Source organism: Mytilus trossulus, chromosome 2, assembly GCF_036588685.1.
Source record: "Mytilus trossulus isolate FHL-02 chromosome 2, PNRI_Mtr1.1.1.hap1, whole genome shotgun sequence".
NCBI classification, from domain to species: domain Eukaryota; kingdom Metazoa; phylum Mollusca; class Bivalvia; order Mytilida; family Mytilidae; genus Mytilus; species Mytilus trossulus.
The window spans coordinates 77,560,436-77,577,534 of record NC_086374.1 but is presented as its reverse complement, the minus strand read 5'-3'; the positions used below and the strand labels follow the sequence as shown (position 1 = coordinate 77,577,534).

The window sequence follows — 17,099 nt, the reverse complement described above, 5'->3', positions numbered from 1 at the left end:
GGGATTTTAAAATATCTCCCCTTTTCAATCAAGAGGGAGTGATCACTTATTCTAAATTTAGTGATTAATCTCCTTATCTGAAAATTAGATGTATTTAGATAAGATTCTAGTTTGTAATCTTTTTAAAGTTTTTTATAAGGAAAAAAATTACTTTTATCATCAAAGTTTTGAAATTTAGTTTGAATTAAATCTTCATATCTATTTTTCATTTTAAACTTTATATCGTTTTTTATTTTATTTACATCTTTTATGTCCTTACATGTAGAAAGAATATTAAGGTCAACATTCGTCTCTTTAACAATATGTTTTGCATATGTATACCATGAGTAAGTTCCTGTCAAATCTAGACTGTGTTAGAGAAAAAGCTTCCTTTATCAATGGATTAATATTATTATTATATAGTCTAGCTAAATATAAAAGGGTTTGTGTTTTAATAAAACATTCTATAGGTGGCACGGTAGTATTTGCTTTCCAGAATTTAGGTTGCTCTTTGGTGTACCCTACTTAGGTAAATGTATCTAAACAGTGTGATTGGACAAAAAATACAGTATCAACTGAACATACTTTCCCAAACTGAGTGATGAATCAGGTGTAGAAAAATATGAAATAATTTTATATACATATGAAAATGAATTTTTGAGAATTTTTTTAAATTTTGCATTCACTAGTTGCACCATAAAAGACCTAAAAGTACTAGTGGCCTTAGGATTTTAAAAATAGCAAAAAAAATCGGTCATGGTACATATCCAAATTCATTTCTGAATGGTAAAATGAAAGTACTTCAGTTAACTGTGAATGTAGAATTTTTTGCAGTGTTAGAAAGCGTTGAAAATTCTAAAAAGGCTATCATTATCCCTTCTGGCCAGGAAATACTACCGTGCCACCTATAGGCAATCTCCCTAATTCAACTCTTGCTCCTAAATTGGATGCATTTTTTCTTATTCCTAGAGAAAATTCACAAAATTTAAGATGCATATTTTCAATAGGGGTTTTGTCTATAAAATCAAGTTGATTAATTTCTTTTCCTGAAGTTAAGGCTCTGCTTCTGGCTCGATGAAAAGAAATATATGTATCCAAATATGTTACTTCTGAATTATAGGTCATAATTGGTTTTACTAAAGAATCAAAAAGATTATTTGCTACTTTTATAGGTAGATTATTCAATGATTTAGTATAGGATTTTATTGCAAAAAATACTTTTTTTGCCTTTTTTGTCAGTTCTAAAGTACTTTGTGATAAATTTCCATTACATTTTGTCAAAATTCTCAAAAATGAATATTCTGTTACACTCTCTATGGCTTTATTCTCATAGTAAATATGTGATGTTTCACTATCATGTTTTGACTGACTAAAAATCATGGATTTTGTTTTGTTTGTGTTCAAAGAGAGTTGCCATTTGTTACAATATAATTTAACATTATTTAAACTGTTTTGAAGACCCTCTTTTGATTCTGACAGGATTAAAATATCATCCGCAAAAAGAAGGCATCCCACCTTACTATTTATAAGCTTGAATCATTTCCCTCAATTTTTTTTACAATATTGTCTGGAAACTAGAAAAAAACTGGTTTTGGGCCCCTTTTTGGCCCTTAATTCCTAAATTTTTTGCCCCATATCCCATAAAAGATTACAACCTTCTAATTGTGGTATTTAACATTGTGGTACAATTTCAGAACAATAGAAATATCTATACACAAATTATTATCCTGAAACAAAAAAAATGCTTGTTTTGGGCCCCTTTTTCCTAAACGGTTGGGGTAATCATCCCCAAAATTGTTTTAGTGGTATTGAACCTTCTGAAAAAATGAATAAAGATCTTTTAACTTAAACTAAAGTTATTGTCCAGAAACCAATGAGGCTTCAGTCATATAAAAACCATAATTCAAAATACCCGTTTAGATTCATCATTTCAAGAACCCTCAAGAATTCAAGACTTGGAATTGAACCCCATCGAAATAGGTTAACGAATAGACAATTCATACTAAGTACAAAAGCATTGTTTTTGACCCCTTTTTCCTAAAACTGTTGAAATCAATTCTAACCTTTATTTGATTTTATAACACCCTGTGGCGCAACTAAATAGCAATCCATAACTTATATTCAATTTCTAGTCCAGAAACCAGAAAATCTTAGTTTATCTTAGTTTTCTGGTTTCATTTTGTTTCACTGTTCTGTAATTCCTAAACCGTTTATACCAATGCCCCAAAATTCAATCCCAACATTTGTTTTGAATTATGTGTCAATTTTCATAGAGCTTCAGACACTTGTACTTAAAGAGAAAATTGCCAAAAAAATAAAATTTAATTTGATATTATGTTTATCCTAAATAAATAAGTATATTCCCAAAATATTAAAGTATCTATTCGTATAGATAAGTGAGTTATTAGATTTTTTAAATTGACTCTCAATCGAATCGACAATTCTCGGGAAGACGCCATCTTGCAAACTAATGACCACGGATATCTAATTACCACAAAGTCCTAGTATCCAACATGACATGTCCGTTAATCAGTGTTCAAATGACTTGTCAAGCTGATGGATGTGCTACCCGACCAAGTAATGGAAGAAGTCTACATAGTTTCCAAAATCATCAAATCAAGTAATAGTTCACTAAGATTGATAAGAATATTTCAAAAAATTAATTTTAATTTTTTTAGAGGGTTAAATATTCAGCGTACATAATTGGGAAGTCAGCTTGAAAAGCTGTAAATGACAAAACATCGTACATTCCCCATTTCCCCCCTCAATTTTATTGGTTTTAGCTTGTCACTTAATTAAAATTTTTGGCACCGAGATGCAGTTTCAAGTATTATATAGGATTAATGCTATAATAATGTAAAAGTAGTCACAATAAAGTGAGAAAAAAAAGTCCAGAGATACTTATTGTGGAGGAATTATAAACTGAGATTTATCTTTGTTGTAAAAGTTTTTTTAAATGCTTTGTTCTAACGTATATCTTTAGATTATTTTGGGTTTTGATCTATTAACTTGACCAACATTCAAAAACTTGTCTTCTTGTAATCAGCATGGCTTAATACCGGTAATTACCGGGGTATTGTAAAAATGACATATTCGGGTATTCTAACGGTCGACTTCCTAACAGGCTTGTTTAATTTAATACACAATGAACAAGGTCAATGAATCATGTGCGTGATTGCGAGTGAACCAGGTGTTCTCAGGTAAAATATACAATACCAATATAAAACTGTCCGTGATATACAGCCTGTGTACAAAATCTAACAAAATTTAATAGTGGTTTATAAGAATAGGTATAGACCAAATCTCCAAGTTATCTAAATGAAATTTTACTTTTATTTATATTTCAGCACCTATTCTTCTGTTTTATATATAAATGTTGGTTCTGTTATTTTTAATCAGTTCTTCCTGTTTGTACCCTCACATATGTGACCTCATTTTCACTCTAGAAAACAGTGCTATATTTTAAAATGAATGCTGTTTTTTATAATTGTTCATTCATTTTACATGTGAAACAAGAATATCAATTAGGAAACTTCGAACTATACAAATGCAGAATATACTGTGCTGGTTTGCTTTCGTCTAACAAGCTTAAGATAAGAGAAATGAAGAAAAAAACTGTCATGTAAAAACAAGCAAGCTCAAATCAAAATATAAAAAAATATGTGAGTAAAAATTAACTGGATCAGAAAAATTAGCAACCTTTGATCTCGAGTGTATTGTTAATAAATTTATTTGTTTTTATAGTATAGCTTCTTCCATTATCCAAATGATATTAGATCCTTTATATTATTTCATAAGATTAACCCTTCCGACCTCACTTGAATCTAAGACTATGTGTTATACTGGTATCAGCTAAAATCTAATGCCAATTATAATGCTAGAAGTAACCAGTTGCTTCGCAGGGCGCAGCATTATACAACCGCAGATGTAGAACCCTGAACAGATGGGACAAGTATGGACACAACTTTTAAGTTTGATACAGCTTTAAATGTGGATTGTGATTAAATAGTTGACACAACATAGGTTTATGTCACATTATGATTTGGACCCTTTGGACCTTAATGTAGACCAATTTGAAAACTGGACCAAAAATTAAGAATCTACATACACAGTTAGATTTGGAATATCAAAGAACCCCATTTATTCAATTTTTGATGAAATCAAACAAAGTTTAATTTTGGACCCCGATTTGGACCAACTTGAAAACTGGGCCAATAATTAAAAATCTAAGTACATTTTTAGATTCAGCATATTAAAGAACCCCAAGGATTCAATTTTTGTCAAAATCAAACAAAGTTTAAGTTTGGACCCTTTGGACCTTAATGTAAACCAATTTGAAAACGGGACCAAAAATTAAGAATCTACATTCACAGTTAGATTTGGCATATCAAAGAACCCCAATTATTCATTTTTTGATGAAATCAAACAAAGTTTAATTTTGGACCCTTTGGGCCCTTTATTCCTAAGCTGTTGGGACCAAAACTCCCAAAATCAATACCAACCTTCCTTTTATGGTCATAAACCTTGTGTTTAAATTTCATAGATTTCTATTCACTTATACTAAAGTTATAATGTACTGATTTCAATTCAAATTTCTAATGAAGTTTGCAACAATAACTGCTGATTTAAATACATCATACAATATTAAAATGTAATAAAAAGTGCTTGATATCACTGAATGGTAAAGATTGTTTTAATTTATTAGTTGGTAGTAAAAATGAAAATACATTGTATATTGTATAAAACTATGATTAAAGTCGATTCAACTACTATTCTATACAAAGAAAGATAACTCCAATTGAAAAAAATAATTGCGATTTCACAATATTGTGCAATTAGATATTTCTTGCTATTGTGCAATACTGTGCAATTGAAAATTTCTTGCTATTGCACAATACTTAATATGATAATTTTGAATCCTGATTTGGACCAACTTGAAAACTGGGCCCATAATCAAAATTCAAAGTACATGTTTAGATAAAGCATATCAAAGAAGCCAAAGAATTTAATTTTTGTTAAAATCAAACTTAGTTTAATTTTGGACCCTTTGGACTTTAATGTAGACCAATTTGAAAACTGGACCAAAAATTAAGAATCTACATACACAGTAAGATTTGGAATATCAAAGAACCCCATTTATTCAATTTTTGATGAAATCAAACAAAGTTTAATTTTGGACCCCAATTTGGATCAACTTGAAAACTGGGCCAATAATTAAAAATCTAAGTACATTTTTAGTTTCAGCATATTAACGAACCCCAAGGATTCAATTTTTGTCAAAATCAAACAAAGTTTAAGTTTGGACCCTTTGGACCTTAATGTAAACCAATTAGAAAACGGCACCAAAAATTAAGAATCTACATACACAGTTAGATTCGGCATATCAAAGAACCCCAATTATTGAATTTTTGATGAAATCAAACAAAGTTTAATTTTGGACCCTTTGGGCCCCAAATTCCTAAACTGTTGGGACCAAAACTCCCAAAATCAATACCAACCTTTTTTTTATGGTCATAAACCTTTTGTTTAAATTTCATAGATTTATATTCACTGACACTAAAGTTATAATGTGTAGACCAAGAAAAATGTTTATTTGGGCCCCTTTTTGGCCCCAAATTCCTAAACTGTTAAAACCAAAACTCCCAAAATCAATCCCAACCTTCCTTTTGTGGTCATAAACCTTGTGTCAAAATTTCATAAATTTCTATTTACTTAAACTAAAGTTACTGTGCGAAAACCAAGAAAATGCTTATTTGGGCCCTTTTTGGCCCCTTATTCCTAAAATGTTGGGATCAAAACTCCCAAAATCAATCCCAACCTTCCTTTTGTGGTCATAAACCTTGTGTTAAAATTTCATAGATTTCTATTCATTTTTACTAAAGTTAGAGAGCGAAAACTAAAAGTATTCAGACGCCGACGACGACGACGAGGCCAACGTGATAGCAATATACGACGAAAATTTTTTAAATTTTGCGGTCGTTTTTTTGCAGTCGTATAAAAATGAAATACAGGTACACCTTTCATTTGGTCATGGCTGTCAAATGTCTAAATTTAAGTGTTCCCGTACATTTTTTGCCTATTAGGACATTTAAAATGCTTGTGTAAAACTAGTTTTATTTTCCCTATTGAAAAAATATAAATAAATGACAAGAGTGTATATCATTTCATTTCGACAACTAAATTTAATTTCCAGACTTTAACCGGTTCATTTCTTAGTTAAGTTTTAAACTTCTTTGAATTCAAATAAAATAATAGAACCAAATATAATTGAATAATTCACTTGTATTTGTCAACACCTTGAAAATGTATTTTAAATTTGTGTATTAAACTTGACCTCCTGGTGTATAACCGGGAACCCCTGATCCAAATAGACAGTCACACCTGACATGGTGTGTCCTTAAGGCCAAGCTAATTACTGATCTGCAAATAACATTTCATCTTTATACAGGTCTTTCATGTGTATTGTCTGAGAATAATACACACATCGCATAAATAAAGTCATAGCGTAGATAGTAAAAGGTCAATACGTGTAAACCTATATATTGTCTTAACAGTTTAAGTTATATACTTTAATTTCTTCACTATATCAGTCTCAAAAAGTATAAATTTAAGCCAAAAAAATAATTATAATAATTTCTTGTGCTGTCTACAAAAATTAATCGAAATATATACATTAAATATAGATTTTTTTCTCATGAATGTGTACAACTAATAGACTGTGCGTTTTATTTTCTTATTATCGGATGGTTATTAGATATAGCATTAGTCATCGGCACGCTTACGATAATGGTAAAATAAGATTAAAAACCAAGACTTTTAATGATTGTATTTATATATAATTAAATCCCGGCATACAAAAAACCAGGAGAAAACATCACGACCTACAGGAGTAGTTAATATTTTTTCATTAAATATTGAATTTCCCCTTTATTACTGCACATATAGCAATAAAACTTTGTGAATATATATATTTATATGTCATAATGAACATATTTAAAACATAAGTAAAAAATCGTGAATTTTCCCTTTAATGTAGACCAATTTGAAAACGGTACCAAAAACAAAGAATCTAAATACACAGTTAGATTCGGTATATCAGAGAACCCCAATAGTTCCAATTTTTTGATGCAATCCAACAGAGTTTAATTTTGGCCCCTAATTCGTTGGGACCAAAACTCCCAAAATCAATACCAACCTTTTTTTTATGGTCATAAACCTTGTGTTTAAATTTCATAGATTTCTATTTATTTATACTAATGTTATGGTGCGAAAACCAAGAAAAATGCTTATTTGGGCCCTTTTAGACGCCTTAATTCCTAAACTGTTGGGACATCAACTCCCAAAATCAATCCCAACCTTCCTTTTGTGGTCATAAACCTTGTGTTTAAATTTCATTGATTTCTATTTACTTATACTAAAGTTATTGTTCCAAAACCAAGAATAATGCTTATTTGGGCCCTTTTTTTGCCCGTGAGTCCTAAACTGTTGGAACCAAAACTCCCAAAATCAATCCCAACCTTTCTTTTGTGGTCATAAACCTTGTGTCAAAATTTCATAGATTTTTATTTACTTAAACTTAAGTTATAGTGCGAAAACCAAGAAAATGCTTATTTGGGCCCTTTTGGACCCCTAATTCCTAAACTGTTGGGACCAAAACTCCCAAAATCTATCCCATCCTTTCTTTTGTGGTCATTAACCTTGTGTTTAAATTTCATAGATTTCTATTGACTTATACTAAAGTTAAAGTGCGAAAACCAAAAGTCTTCGGATGACGTCGCCAGCGTGATACCAGAATATCCAACCAAAAAACCTGCCATAATATAAATATGTATGCAAAAAATATTTGCACCTATCAAAGAACTTGTGTTGTTACATTAGTCTTATTTTTTAAATTAAAAAAGATGCTACACATATTTAAAGGTGAATTAATACTAGAATTCAGTGTTTTTTACTTTCTATTTTAAACAAATAAATTCATTTTCAACTGTCAACAGCCAGTGTTCCAGTGGATACAAATATGTGTATCATCCCCAATGATATTTTGTCTCATGAATGCCAAACAATACCAGAAGGCAGGCTTAACATTATATATAACCCTATAAAATTAGGACAGACAGACAGACATGGACAAACAGATGGACATGGTGATAAGTATATTCATTGTACCATCCAATCTTTGTTTGTGTGGTATACAAATGTGTACCCTATATAAGTAATAATGCATGCAGTGTTAGTAATTTAATCCATACTTTAATGACTGATTGTATGATCTGACAAAAAGCAGTAGGTTCCACATAACCAGCTGTTACTTCAATAGGTGAACCATTAACAGCTATAAAATATACTGAAGGCACTGTAACAACTGGGTCTGATATCAGTTAAGGAACAAATACTTTTTACTCAGAAACAAAATGTTGCAGAACCCATATACATAACATGTATTGTATGAACAATATACAAGTATGTAATGCCTGTGTTAATTAAGAACATAATAAAAATATAAACACAAAAAAAACTCGAGGCTCTAAAGAGCCTGTGTCACTCACCTTGGTCTATGTGAATATTAAACAAAGGAAGCATATGGATTCATGACAAAATTGTAATTTGGTGTTGGTGATGTGTTTGTACATCTTACTTTACTGAACATTCTTGCTGCTTACAATTATCTCTATCTATAATGAACTAGGCCCAGTAGTTTCAGTGGAAAATGTTAGTGAAAATTTACAAATTTTTTGAAAATTGTTAAAAATTGACTATAAAGGACAATAACTCCTTTGTGGGTCAATTGTCCATTTTGGTCATGTTGACTTATTTGAAAATCTTACATCGCTGAATATTATTGCTGTTTACAGTTTATCTTTATCTATAATAATATTCAAGATAATAACCAAACTAGAGGCTCTAAAGAGCCTGTGTCGCTCACCTTGGTATATTTAAATATTAAACAAAAGAAGTAGATGGATTCATGACAAAATTGTACGTGTTATGGTGATGGTGATGTGTTTGTACATCTTACTTTACTGAAAATTCTTGCTGCTTACAATTATCTCTATCAATAATGAACTTGGCCCAGTAGTTTCAGAAGAGAAGATTTTTGTAAAAGATTACTAAGATTTACAAAAAAATTGTTATAAATTGACTATAAAGGCCAATAACTCCTAAAGGGGTCAACTGACCATTTCAGTCATGTTGACTTATTTGTAAATCTAACTTTGCTGAACATTATTGATGTTCAAAGTTTTTCTCTGTCTATAATAATATTCAAGATATTAACCAAAAACAGCAAAATTTCATTAAAATTACCAATTCAGGGGCAGCAACCTAACAACAGATTGTCCGATTCATCTGAAAATTTCAGGGCAGATAGATTTTGACCTGATGAACAATTTTACCCAGTGTCAGATTTGCTCTAAATGCTTTGGTTTTTGAGTTATAAGCAAAAAAATGCATTTTACCCCTATGTTCTATTTTTGGCTGTGGCAGTCATCTTGGTTGGTTGACCGGGTCACGCCACACATTTTTAAAACTAGACACCCTAATGATGATTGTGGCCATGTTTGGTCCAATTTAGCCCAGTAGTTTCAGAGGAGAAGATTTTTGTAAAAGTTAACAACAACGGACGACGACGGACGCCAAGTGATGAGAAAAGCTCACTTGGCCCTTTGGGCCAGGTGAGCTAAAAATTAAACTAGGAAAAAAACAAGCATTCTGTGAGTATATTGCAAGGCAATACATAGTCCCCTACCAGTTAAAAATTCATTGTATTGGAACAAAATTCTATCTTGATCTATAAATTGTCAAGGTGTAAACAATATAACAAATATCAAATCAATATATTCAAGCATGACATAAAAGCGTGGAGAAACTGATTATTTTCGGACCATTACTCTGCACAAAATCATCCGACCTGAACAAAATTCAAACTTAATCTGTAACTGGTGATGATAAAACTATATACCAATTATCAGTCAGGGGTGGTACTTAAACAAGTGATTTCAAAATTACTTCTTTGAGTGATTTTTGCTGCGAAATATTTAAAATTTTCGCACAGACTTTACAAAATCATTGTAACAAGTAATTTGAGAAGTTAAAATGTAATCACTTCAATAAGTGTTTATAACATTTTTGGGATATTTTTCCCACAAGCTTGATTTTTTTATTGGTAAAAAGACCAGAATTCCATTGAAAAAACAACTATGTACATGCAGAAATTGTCATTTGCTTGATAAGCCTGCCAGTTTTTACAGTTTATTTGAACATTCAACAAGAGTGCACACGCTGATATGTCTCGCCTTCTTTACTTATCATTGATATTATGTTGATAGTTTTAAGTATAAAGCTTTATTAAAGACTGTCACATAAACTTAACATTAACCAAAATAACTAAACAAAGAAAAATGAACCATAAAAATGAGGTCAAGGTCAGATGAACCATGCCAGGCAGACATAAACAGCTAACAATGCATGCTTCCATACAACAAATATAGTTGTCCTATTACTTAAAGTTTAAGAAAAATAGACCAAAACACAAAAACTTAACACTGAGCAATGAACCATGAAAATGAGGTTGAGGTCTGCCCGCTAGACATGTACACCTTACAATCATTCTATACAACAAATATAGAAGATCTATTGCATAAAGTATGAGAAAAACAGACCAAAACACAAAAATCTAACTATAACCACTGAACCATGAAAATGAGGTCAAGGTCACATGACATCTGCCAGTTGGACATGTACACCTTACAGTCCTTCCATACCCCAAATATTCTAGCCCTATTGCTTGTAGTATCTCAGATATGGACTTGACCACCATAACTTAACCTTGTTCACTGATACATGAAATGAGGTCAAGGTCAAGTGAAAACTGTCTGACGGGCATGAGGACCTTGCATTAGGTACGCACATACCAAATATAGTTATCCATTTAGATATAATAAGAGAGAATTTAACATTACAAAAAATATTAACTTTTTTTTCAAGTGGTCACTGAACCATGAAAATGAGGTCAAGGACATTGGACATGTGACTGACGGAAAGTTCGCAACATGAGGCATCTATATACAAAGTATGAAGCATCCAGGTCTTCTACCTTCTAAAATATAAAGCTTTTTAGAAGTTAGCTATTAATGCCGCAGCCGTAGCCGCCGCCAGATCACTATCCCTATGTCAAGCTTTCTGCAACAAAAGTTGCAGGCTAGACAAAAAATGGAATAATTTGTAGATCAGGAAATAACCTTAAAATAATTCATTCTAATTCTTAAGAAAACCAATTAGGTCACCTAATATTGTTGACCTTTGTCTGCTGGTAAGAGTAGTCAATGAATATTTGATTACAGAACAATTCCCAAGGGTACTTTTAAAAGCTTTAGTGCACTGGTAAAATTGATATCCAAAGATAAAGGGATAATTGATTTATGTAGGAAAATTATAGAAAAGTTTGTGAAAATAAGGAAAATCAATGAAATAAGCATTTGAAGATCAAAGAAAACACCAACATCCCTTAAATAGGTGATAACTGAATATAAAAAATCACTGAAATAGCTTATAGGTGATAATGAAATATTTAAGTAGCACCCCTGACTGATTATCAAATCAATATCTTCAAGCATGAAGAAAAAAAGTACAGAAAACTGATTATTTCAGTGATTTATTTAAGCACAAGGACCATAACTCTGCACAAAATTATCAGACCAGAACAAAATTTTAAACATGATCTGTAACTTAGTCAGTATACAATACAAATACAGTATACATAAATGAGACAGAAACCCAATTACACAACTTCAAAAGACATCAATAGGTCACCTAATGCTCTCTGACATAAAATATACTTTCTCAAATTCTTGTAATGATGCTTTATAATTATAAGCTTCAGTAATTTTACATCTCCTCCCTATCTTTTTAATTTGAATTTTCTTATACCAGAGAAAGTAAAGCTGCAACTCACTTGACTTCAATGATCGTGTTTATAATTAGTTTTATGGTGTATATTCAAATGGTACAGACACACTCACTACAAGTGTTTTTAAAAAAGGATACATATCTGTGAGAAAAATCCACATTCTTCACTGAAAATAAAAATAAAATACATTCATGACATGTCTTATTCAAACTTGAACTAATATGTAAAATTAATCCTTTGACGATGTTTATGTGATGACCTCATTATATCTATCTGTCAGGACAAATGAATTATGGCACAACTAGGATAACTGGTGTAAACTACATGTCATACTCAATATAGAAAACAATGTTACCACATGAGTAAAGAAACAACCATTTAACTTTAAAGGAAATGAGGGATGGGGTAAAGGTTTTTTAAATTGATTATAGTTATTTTTTCTTTTCTTGCCATGTTGAAACATTTTTATTTAATAAACAGTAAAATGTGTGCATTCCTATGAAATCACCACTTTGTAAAGCTGGTACATACTTTAAATAGGTTTTAAAAAAATACTCGCAGAACTTGTAAACATTATGTTTAATAGTACATATAGGAGGATATTCTGACACGAGACAGCAAAAGTTTGTGTTGAATTTCTTTTAAACAAAGAATTTAGGTGAAATGCAACAATATATATGTTCCGGACCATATGAGTATCTGGACCATACGCGTACATGTATGGTCATGACCATATGGGTATATACTCATATGGTCCGACCATACGCGTACGGTCCGACCATACGTGTATGCGGTCGGACCATATGAGTATATACCCATATGGTCATGACCATACATGTACGCGTACGGTCCAGATCAGGGTAATCAACACGTATAATTTTAAACTCTACATTAGGTGTGACCCTTCTGGTTGTTACTTCACTAAAATGTCATTTTATTATATATTTGAACCAGATGCTCCGCAGGGCGTAGCTTTATACGACCGCAGAAGTTGAACCCTGAACGGTTGGGGCAAGTATGGACACAACATTCAAGCTGGATTCTGCTCTAAATTTGGATTGTCATTAAATAGTTGACACAGCATAGGTTTCTGACACAGAATGAATGTATTCAAATGAACTTAAAATTTTTGTTTTCTCTTAGAGCAATTCACTATGCTGTTGAATATAATTCCTCTCAAAAAAATGTTTGAAGAAATTTTCTTTTTATTTATGAAATTTCAAATGAGAAAAATTTAACCCATTTTTTTATTCACATCCCCCTTTCCCTTATTCCAAAACTAATTTCAATTAAAATATTCTAATGGAGTTTGCAACAATTACTACTCATTTAAATACATGATGTAAAAAAACTGCTTGTTATCACTGAATGGTAAAGATTATTTAAATTTATCAGTTGGTAGTAAAAAGTGAATATACATTGTATATTGTATATAACAAAGATTTAAGTTGATTCTGGACAAAGAAAGATAACTCCAATTAAAAAAAATTCTTGCAGATATTTCTTGCTTACTATACTGGACAAAGAAAGATAACTCTTAATTAAAAAAAAATTTGCTATTTCACAATATTGTGAAATTAGATATTTCTTGCCATTGCACAATACTGTGCAATTGAAAAGACTTGCTATTGCACAATACTTAATATAATAATCTTAGATCCTGAATTGGACCAACTTGAAAACTGGGCCCATAATCAAAAATCTAAGTACATGTTTAGATTCAGCATATCAAAGAGGCCCAAGAATTTAATTTTTGTTAAAATCAAACTTTGTTTAATTTTGGACCCTTTGCACTTTAATCTAGACCAATTTTAAAACTGGACCAAAAATTAAGAATCTACATACACAGTTAGATTTGGCATATCAAAGAACCCCAATTATTCAATTTTTGATGAAATCAAACAATGTTTAATTTTGGACCCCGATTTGGGCCAACTTGAAAACTGGGCCAATAATCAAAAATCTAAGTACATTTTAAGATTCAGCATATCAAAGAACCCCAAGGTTTCAATTTTTGTTAAAATCAAACTAAGTTTAATTTTGGACCCTTTGGACCTTAATGTAGACCAATTTGAAAACGGGACCAAAAATTAAGAATCTACATACACAGTTAGATTCGGCATATTAAAGAACCCCAATTATTCAATTTTGATGAAATCAAACAAAGTTTAATTTTGGACCCTTTGGGCCCCTTTTTCCTTAACTGTTGGGACCAAAACTTCCAAAATCAATACCAACCTTCCTTTTATAGTCATAAACCTTGTGTTTAAATTTCATAGATTTCTATTTACTTATACTAACGCTATGGTGCGAAAACCAAGAAAAATGCTTATTTGGGTCCCTTTTTGGCCCCTTATTCCTAAACTGTTGGGACCGAAAATCCCAAAATCAATACCAACCTTCCTTTTGTGGTCATAAACATTGTGTTTAAATTTCATTGATTTCTATTTACTTTAACTTAAGTTATTGTGCGAAAACCAAGAATAATGCTTATTTGGGCCCTTTTTTGGCCCCTAATTCCTAAACTGTTGAAAATAAAACTCCCAAAATCAATCCCAACCTTTATTTTGTGGTTATAAACCTTGTGTCAAAATTTCATAGATTTCTATTAACTTAAACTAAAGTTATAGTGCGAAAACCAAGAAAATGCTTATTTGGGCCCTTTTTAGCCCTAAATTCCTAAAATGTTGGGACCAAAACTCCCAAAATCAATACCAGCCTTCCTTTTATGGTCATAAACCTTGTGTTAAAATTTCATAGATTTCTATTCACTTTTACTAAAGTTAGAGTGCGAAAACTAAAAGTATTCGGACGACGACGACGACGACGACGCCAACGTGATAGCAATATACGACGAAAATTTTTTCAAAATTTGCGGTCGTATAAAAACTTATAAAAAAAACCTGTTTCACACAGTTAATATTACTTACTATTTGTAAGTACAATTATAAGAAGATGTCAAAATCAAATGAACATATTGTAAAAGAAATTTTATTGTTAATGTAGCATGAGAAGGAAACATCACTGGCAAGGATAACGATATTTTTTGAAGATCATGATATTTTAAGACATTTTTGATGAGTAAAATATTAAAAGTGTATGCTTCTTTATTTCTATACTTTTATCTTAATCTTAATTATAAGACCGGTAAAATAGCATTTAAGAGCCATGAAATAGCTACTGCCTTTATTTAATTTGATCTGTGATATTCATTTTATGATATTGAAGATCTAGAGTTTCTTAAAAACACTGTAGACACATTGGTTATGTCCAAGTCGATATCACTGCACGCAGCCAAAACAAGCAATCACAGAAAAGCTTCATGTATGGTACCATGTGAATGTCATTTTAAGTATACAAAAGCATACACTAATACAATTAGCGATGAAAACTAAGATCAAATGACTGTGGCATCAATATTTAATGTTTATATAGGTATTGAAATGTAAAATCAATACGTATTATTTCTATTATGTATTTGAAAAAATACCTATATGGTCCAAATACTCATATGGTCCGGCCCGTTTAATAACCAAACAAGTATAATTCTCATATGGTCCGACCATACGCGTATGGTCGGACCATATGAGTATACGCATATGGTCATGACCATACACATATGGTCCAAATACTCATATGGTCCGGAACATATATATATATTTATCGGTCGTCCCTCTGTCTATATCACTCTGTTCAGCTCTTAATATTATTCCGTATCATGTCTTTGTGACGTCAAATACGTTGACCCGGCCTAAATAACTTTGACCCGGACATATCAGCGACGTCATAATGTTTGAACCGACGTTAATAACTTTGACCAGAACTTATCAAGTCATATGTTTGAGCTGGCGAAACAAAGAAAACACTTCCGAAACACGCAAATATAGCCCGATAAATCGATTATCAGATTATCTGCATATTGATATTGTAAAATATCAGCTGCTTGACATTATATGAAGGCTTTTTGATCTCATTCGCTACGCTCACTTGACAAAAAGCTTCATATTATGTCTCGCAGCTGATATTTTAAGATATCAACATGCAGATAACCTGATAATCGGTACATATCAGTTAGCATAGCATTATTACAAAGTTTACAAAAGTATCTGCAAAAATTTGTGTTGAATTTCTTTTAAACAAAGGGTTAAGTTGAAATGCAACAATATAAATATATATACATGTATCTCAGTCAGTACAGCATTATTACAAAGTTTACAAAAGTTTACATAGCATTATTACAAAGTTTACAAAAGTTTGCATAGCATTATTACAAAGTTTACAAATAATTGTGATAATTGTTTATCACAATTTTGTTCTTGAGAAAAAATTAATTTGTTGAACCAAATGGGATAAGTCTTGTCTGTTAGCAGAAAATTAAGACTAGAGGCTCTAAAGAGCCTGTGTCGCTCACCTTGGTTTTTGTGAATATTAAACAAAGGACGTAGATGGATTCATGACAAAATTGTGTTTTGGTGATGGTGATGTGTTTGTTCATCTTACTGTACTGAACATTCTAGCTGCTTACAATTATCTCTATCTATAATTAACTTGGCCCAGTAGTTTCAGAGGAGATTTTTGTAAAAGATTTATACTAAGATTTACGAAAAAATGGTTAAAACTTGACTATAAAGGGCAATAACTCTTAAAGGTTGTCTAATTCATCTGAAAATTTCAGGGCAGATATATTTTTACTTGATAAACAATTTTACTTCATGTCAGATTTGCTTTAAATGCTTTGTTTTTTTAGTTATAAGCCAAAAACTGCATTTTACCCCTATGTTCTATTTTTAGCTGTGGCGGCCATCTTGGTTGGTTGGCCGGGTCACGCCACACATTTGTAAACTAGATACCCCAATGATAGTTGTGGCCAAGTTTGGTTTAATTTGGCCAAGTTGTTTCAGAGGAGAAGATTTTTAAAAATGGTTAAAAATTGACTATAAAGGGCAATAACTCCTAAAGGGGTATTTTGACCATTTCGGTCACATTTTACTTATTTGTAGATCTTACTTTGCTGAACAATATTGCTGTTTACAGTTTATCTCTATCTATAATAATATTCGAGATAATAACCAAAAACAGCAAAATTTCCTTAAAATTACCAATTTAGGGGCAGCAACCCAACAACGGGTTGTCTGATTCATCTGAAAATTTCAGGGTAGATAGATCTTGACCTGATAAACAATTTTACCCCATGTCAGATTTGCTCTAAATGCAT

At 31.3% G+C, this 17,099-nt stretch overlaps 1 protein-coding gene across 1 annotated transcript in view; it reads right to left on the bottom strand.

The window, feature by feature from the left end:
* The window catches only part of LOC134708039 (UBX domain-containing protein 4-like), a 70,143-nt gene that overhangs the window by 34,912 nt on the left and 18,132 nt on the right, over window positions 1-17,099 (bottom strand). Inside the window, exons 3-4 of the mRNA XM_063568290.1 lie at window positions 12,022-12,050; window positions 8,229-8,347 (exon numbers count right to left, since the gene is read on the bottom strand). Of these exons, the coding sequence (XP_063424360.1) occupies window positions 8,229-8,347; window positions 12,022-12,050 (148 nt within the window). The remainder of the gene's footprint in view (window positions 1-8,228; window positions 8,348-12,021; window positions 12,051-17,099) is intronic.